General features: G+C 40.1%; 1 protein-coding gene across 1 annotated transcript in view; it reads right to left on the bottom strand.

Annotated features, from left to right (window-relative positions):
- Positions 1–6048, bottom strand: part of LOC108370829 (uncharacterized) — an 18983-nt gene extending 12935 nt beyond the window's left edge. The window contains exon 1 of the mRNA XM_017626242.1: positions 5725–6048. Coding sequence (XP_017481731.1) covers positions 5725–5953 — 229 coding nt within the window. The 5' untranslated portion in view covers positions 5954–6048. The remainder of the gene's footprint in view (positions 1–5724) is intronic.
- Positions 6049–7239: the final 1191 nt, after the last annotated feature.

Below are 7239 nucleotides of genomic sequence, written 5' to 3'. Positions count from 1 at the left end.
GCGCGGACTGATTTCATTGTTTGATTGCGGTCTTAATGTACGTGGTCATAATTCACGGAGCCATTTTAAGTGGCAAGCTCGGTAATCGCATTCATTAAAAGCATAACCTCAGCAATAAGGAAAGAATACTCGAAAGCTGGACAGTGATGCACCTTAAAATGAGAAAACCTGTTCTACCAAGACTCAAAAACTTATTTTGAGGAAGTATGCCCGCTGAGAAGAAATAGTCAAAGAAAAAATGTCTCATGGCCGAAATCTTAGCTTACTCGCAACCTCGCAAGAGGTTCAAGAGATATCTGAAAAGGCCATTTGTCAAAATTAAGTGTTTTGAGAACTTTGGCAATGATATTGATAATGTCAAAGGATCTGAAAGGCAGTAGAAGATACCAAAAGATGACTCAATTCTCTAAAAAAAATCTGATGGACCTTGCAACACTCTCTTGCCATTTACTGGGAAAGAACTTAATTCCTGAAGCAGGAAAAGCAACCAAGCTATTGAGACACCAGTGATATTTTCTCTAACCGCCTTTGACGACTCTAAATTCCCGTTAAAGTAAAGGAGAGACAGGCTAGCAAGAGCTGTAATAAAAGTGTTTAGGGTCTTTCGGGAACTTGGCCCTCAATTTCCAACCCGTGAAGGATAACTATGAACTAGCAAAAGGCTACAGACCTTTGCGTCTAGCAATATTCATGCTGAAAAGCCTGGAGCATTTGGTCTAAAAGTGCACTAGCTCAAGGGTTTTAAAGAGCAGTCACTTTGGTACTCACCAACACACATACGAGAAAAGAAAATTCTGTGAACAGTATCGGAATAATTTTAGTAAGACTTGGGGTCTGAGGCTGGTTATGGTACTTTGGGTAGACATAGGTTTAGACAGCCCCGTCGTCATGTTTTCTGCCGTCATATGTTTACGTAGAGCAATGGGTAAAATAACACTTTCTCCATTATATAGGCAGAACGTCAGTAGCCTTTTTGGATTTCCTACCTTTGGATTAAGCGATCCAAGAGTAAGCCTCGAAGGCAATGTGTCCACTCCAAGAAAAAGCTGGAACAGATACATTACGAATTTGATGTAATACCAACACCGGAAAAATAAGCAAGTGTTTCTTGAAAAGGCTTGGTTGGGTGTTGGCGACGGTCAGATAAGGTAAGAGGTGCGATTCCTGTTAAGACTGATATCGAGCTCAATGAATGAAAACGACATATGGTCACCGTAGGTATCATCAACGACCCTCTATGTAAATTGCCAGGGAGCTGAGAATGGTACAGAGCATTTTCTCTGTAGCTGTGCGGCCTTCGTCAGTTTGAGATGGTGCATTTTGGGGCAGATGTATTGAAAATGGACCAGCTACATTCTCTTTCCCTCGACCAACTACTAAGGTTCATACAAAAGTTGTTAAATTTGTCGAGGAGTTCTGTTTTTTCCCACCCAAAGAGTGTTATGTAAAATGGGCAACATTGTCTTACTATTTTTAAGTTCGTTTTGCGCTTTCAAGGCTACCACAATTCTAATCTATTCTGACTACCCGAGAGAAAAAGTTTTTAGGTCCGTTTGGCCATAGGTTATGCGCAAATAAGCAACTCACTTAGACCTTGAAGGTCCATTGAGATTATGTACTCTGCGCAACACGGGAACCTCAGTGACTCTTCTGCATATAACTATTTTGAAGCTCCTATAAAGCGTAACACTGGCTTTATTCCTACACTGGATAATTCCGTAAGAGAGCTAAAGAAGCGCCTACCTAAAAATCCTGCTCTGCTCTTAGCCAAATCTTGGCAACTGCAGAAGAAGAACTCTACGGTTTCTCACTCTTCTCATCTCTGCAACTTCTGCAANAGCAATAAGGAAAGAATACTCGAAAGCTGGACAGTGATGCACCTTAAAATGAGAAAACCTGTTCTACCAAGACTCAAAAACTTATTTTGAGGAAGTATGCCCGCTGAGAAGAAATAGTCAAAGGAAAAATGTCTCATGGCCGAAATCTTAGCTTACTCGCAACCTCGCAAGAGGTTCAAGAGATATCTGAAAAGGCCATTTGTCAAAATTAAGTGTTTTGAGAACTTTGGCAATGATATTGATAATGTCAAAGGATCTGAAAGGCAGTAGAAGATACCAAAAGATGACTCAATTCTCTAAAAAAAATCTGATGGACCTTGCAACACTCTCTTGCCATTTACTGGGAAAGAACTTAATTCCTGAAGCAGGAAAAGCAACCAAGCTATTGAGACACCAGTGATATTTTCTCTAACCGCCTTTGACGACTCTAAATTCCCGTTAAAGTAAAGGAGAGACAGGCTAGCAAGAGCTGTAATAAAAGTGTTTAGGGTCTTTCGGGAACTTGGCCCTCAATTTCCAACCCGTGAAGGATAACTATGAACTAGCAAAAGGCTACAGACCTTTGCGTCTAGCAATATTCATGCTGAAAAGCCTGGAGCATTTGGTCTAAAAGTGCACTAGCTCAAGGGTTTTAAAGAGCAGTCACTTTGGTACTCACCAACACACATACGAGAAAAGAAAATTCTGTGAACAGTATCGGAATAATTTTAGTAAGACTTGGGGTCTGAGGCTGGTTATGGTACTTTGGGTAGACATAGGTTTAGACAGCCCCGTCGTCATGTTTTCTGCCGTCATATGTTTACGTAGAGCAATGGGTAAAATAACACTTTCTCCATTATATAGGCAGAACGTCAGTAGCCTTTTTGGATTTCCTACCTTTGGATTAAGCGATCCAAGAGTAAGCCTCGAAGGCAATGTGTCCACTCCAAGAAAAAGCTGGAACAGATACATTACGAATTTGATGTAATACCAACACCGGAAAAATAAGCAAGTGTTTCTTGAAAAGGCTTGGTTGGGTGTTGGCGACGGTCAGATAAGGTAAGAGGTGCGATTCCTGTTAAGACTGATATCGAGCTCAATGAATGAAAACGACATATGGTCACCGTAGGTATCATCAACGACCCTCTATGTAAATTGCCAGGGAGCTGAGAATGGTACAGAGCATTTTCTCTGTAGCTGTGCGGCCTTCGTCAGTTTGAGATGGTGCATTTTGGGGCAGATGTATTGAAAATGGACCAGCTACATTCTCTTTCCCTCGACCAACTACTAAGGTTCATACAAAAGTTGTTAAATTTGTCGAGGAGTTCTGTTTTTTCCCACCCAAAGAGTGTTATGTAAAATGGGCAACATTGTCTTACTATTTTTAAGTTCGTTTTGCGCTTTCAAGGCTACCACAATTCTAATCTATTCTGACTACCCGAGAGAAAAAGTTTTTAGGTCCGTTTGGCCATAGGTTATGCGCAAATAAGCAACTCACTTAGACCTTGAAGGTCCATTGAGATTATGTACTCTGCGCAACACGGGAACCTCAGTGACTCTTCTGCATATAACTATTTTGAAGCTCCTATAAAGCGTAACACTGGCTTTATTCCTACACTGGATAATTCCGTAAGAGAGCTAAAGAAGCGCCTACCTAAAAATCCTGCTCTGCTCTTAGCCAAATCTTGGCAACTGCAGAAGAAGAACTCTACGGTTTCTCACTCTTCTCATCTCTGCAACTTCTGCAATATTCGTAGGAGAATATTCCTATTCTGAAAGAGTGCCTGCCAAATAGCCAATGACCGATTATATAAGCCGCGACCATCGCAATATCCACTCCTTTTTTTTACCTATTTTTGGCCATAGTAGTGTGGTTCTACAATTGCCGTCTTCTAGCCAACCCTGTTAGTCTCTTGAATCATGTTATTTCCAATCCCTCTGCTTTCACATAGGATTGCTATCTTTACTCGCTAACTCACCGGCCCTGTAATTTCCTTCAATATCTCTACGGCTCGGGGGACCCATATGAAACTAACCTTGAATACGGCGCTAATATCGGTTAGAGCTGCGAGGCATTCCTTAGTATTACTGCGTTCATTGAATTGATGGCCGCCGCAGTCCGAGAATATATTAACCGTAGTCTTCGTACTAAGGTATGCTGTAGTAGTCGGGAATTCCTAATTCCTTATAGAAAACTTCATAGCGAACCCTACTGTCTAGCTTGGTTCCATCCGTGTAAAAATTCAATTCACCACTCCATTGGCTTGGTGCTTGTCAGTCTCTTCTTGACGGAATGTTCGTCTCAAAGAGCCTTATCGAAGGTGGGTTGGGCGAAGTAGTCGATTTCTTGGTTATAACTGCCCAGAGTGTGAAGTACGGAAGCGTGGCCGAACCACTAATCCTTCCACTGCACCATAATGTCAGAGCGTCGAAGCAGCGGCCACGCAGTTCCTTACCAGGTTTATTGCAAGCAAATTGGTTAATACTTCTAGCACATTGTTTGGGGTGGCCCTTAAGGCACGTGAAATGCATAAAAAACGCTGTTCTCTGGACTTTACTCAGTAGTTTTAAGTAACTTGTCTTTTGACTTGCTGGCCACCATACAAGTATTCCATATAATAGTATTGACCCGACAACCGAAGTGTAAAGCCAAACAATTATTTACAATATTCAGTGCAATGTAGAATAACAATATGGGTGAACAATGAAAGAAGAAATTTGTAAAATAAAAAAAAATAAAAAATCACAACGACGAATATGGATTATTATTAATTTTCTTACCTAATAAAATTAAAAGAACGAAATTCGAGTATGTATCGCGTAATTTTTTCAAAAATAAATATTACAAATTTTCGATGATATTCAAGGACACAATTTTAAAAGGATATTTTCAAAACCTTTTCGTCGTTATGCTAAAAAAAATCGATCAATACGACAGAATTTTCTATTTTTATTGTTATTATATATTGGACTAAATTGTTTCAATAATTTTTTTTAATTAATCATATTTTTTAAGTTTCAATCTCCTTTAAAAAAATCCTGACGTCAGATAGAAAAACTAAATACGCAGTTAAGTATATTAAACTTAGCCCCTAGTTTCGCGAGTATATAGATTTTCTTGTGTGTAAAATTTACTGTCGCTCGGTGTTATTAGCAAAAAAATGTCTAATCGCAATAAGTGTTTTTAGAAGTTGACTAGTTTTGTATCTAATTATTATCACTATATCTCACGTTTGCGATCCTGCCCCTTTGAAATCAATTTCATTTTTGATTTCTCTACTATTCGGACCTTCATTGCAGAATATCGACAAAAACTACAGTGTACCTGTGTGCACGAGTTCGACTATGTTTAAATATATGGAAATTGTTTTATGTGAATGCCCAGCGGATCAACACACGAGCCTTTAGAGAGGTGTCACAAAATGTGCGCAAACGAGCTCGTATGAGAGCACACACATTTTTNACCCCTTTGAAATCAATTTCATTTTTGATTTCTCTACTTTTCGGACCTTCATTGCAGAATATCGACAAAAACTCCTGTGTACCTGTATGTACGATTTCGACTATGTTTAAATATATGGAAATTGTTTTATGTGAATGCCCAGCGGTTCAACACACGAGCCTTTAGAGAGAGTGTCACAAAATGTGCGCAAACGAGCTCGTATGAGAGCACACACATTTTTTTCTTTTCCGATTTTTTGATACTAAAGCCCTCACACACGATCATTTGCAGCTTGAAATTTGTGACAAAAATTTAGTTTTGCCGCGTTAAATCTCGCATTGCACTCGCATGCGGTGTAATTTGCGAGCATTTGGTCCGCTGGGTTTAAACATATGCACGAACAAGTACATATATTTTAATTAATATTTCTATATTGCATTTCAAACACATAACTATTACACTCACCTTTTGTGTTCGTCTGAATGGATGACATAGGTATGGCAACACAATTTGATGCCGCCTTCGTCGCTGATGTCCGTCTCTGCATTTGCTGCATCTTCTCATCCGGTGGCTCGATGCGCGGACACAAGGTATAGGCGACCTTACTGCCACGTCCTGGTGTTGGACTAATACGCGAATGGCGACCACCAGCGCTTACTGCCGTCGCAGCTGCTGCTGCTATGCGCTCTGCCATTGCGGAAGACCACAAACTGACAAACACGCGCGTCTAATTTGATTTACGCACAGCACAAAAAGCAATTATTTGCGCCACATATGCCGCTGCGTTGATGCTGCGTATTTTCATAGCCATGCGTACGTTTACTTATACTCTCACACAGGCATTTACATATTTTATTTACACAACACACGCGCGCGCGCGTAAACAAAATTAAAGCATTGTTTTAGGCGCATTCACCCATTTCTGTTGTTGCTTAGCATTGTTGAATAAATAAACCGCTTATTATAAGTTGACCCAATGCGAGTGTATAAAAATACAACTGCAATGAGGGCTGGACCGTCCAGCTGGCACAAGTGCAAAAATAAAATGAGTAGCAAATAAATGGCGAAATGGAAAGTAAAATTGTCTAGGAGTTATTATTTAATGACAGTGGCAAGCGGCAGCCGAGGCGCAGTGGCTGATTGGCTGTTGGCTTTGTGCCCAATGATGTGATATCGTTTTTTATCTTGTTGCCGCACAGGTTTGAAATGTTTTTAGGAGTGAAGGAAAAAGGGTACAGCTTTGAACTGAAATTGTTTTCAATTGCTCTGCATTATTTGCTTGCAAGAATTATTTTTAATGAGTATAATTATTGTGCTGACTTAAGAGCCATGAGTTCAAACACACAAAGCAGCACAAAAGTTCAACTATGCGGAAAGTAAAGGCAATGGACCAAGGTTGACATTGTGCAGCCAGTTCTCGAAATAAGAAAGAGACACAAGGAATGCCAGGGTACACCTTGACCGCGAGGCCGCAGTTCTAGCGTAAGACAGTCATTTCCAGAAATGTCTGCAAAACCGCGTATGTGAGGTTGCTGAAATTTTAACGGAAAGAGCGAAAACTGTCTTATATCGTCGGTTAGGTCTTTTCAGGCTAATTCTATAAATTGATATTATGGTATGAATCGAGGAGGCTTGGTGCTATGAGCTTCCGGTTATCAAATCTCATTTTTGACACAAATCTAAGTTATATTATGTAGATTCAGACTGCCAGCATTCACGTTGCCATTTCGACCAAATGCTTAACTAGAGTTAAGAGCTGAATAAGTTCCAAGATTTTAGCATGGCGTGATGGGCAAGATTGGACAAGAGACACCGCGACCTGAAAGAGTTTTTGGATATCTTAAAGAGAGAGAGTTACTAACCCAGTGTAGCCAAGATACCTTCGACCTCTCTAATGAATCCTAAAACGGCATTGGTAGGCGAATTCCTTGTAACAAAGCATTCGACCTTTGAAGCTTTAAAATGGGTTAATCTTTGTCT

The sequence above is a fragment of the Rhagoletis zephyria genome, unplaced genomic scaffold (assembly GCF_001687245.7).
Source record: "Rhagoletis zephyria isolate East Lansing unplaced genomic scaffold, Rhagoletis_zephyria_1.1 Rzeph_scaffold_04503, whole genome shotgun sequence".
Lineage (NCBI taxonomy): Eukaryota > Metazoa > Arthropoda > Insecta > Diptera > Tephritidae > Rhagoletis > Rhagoletis zephyria.
This window is presented reverse-complemented; position numbering and strand designations above follow the sequence as displayed.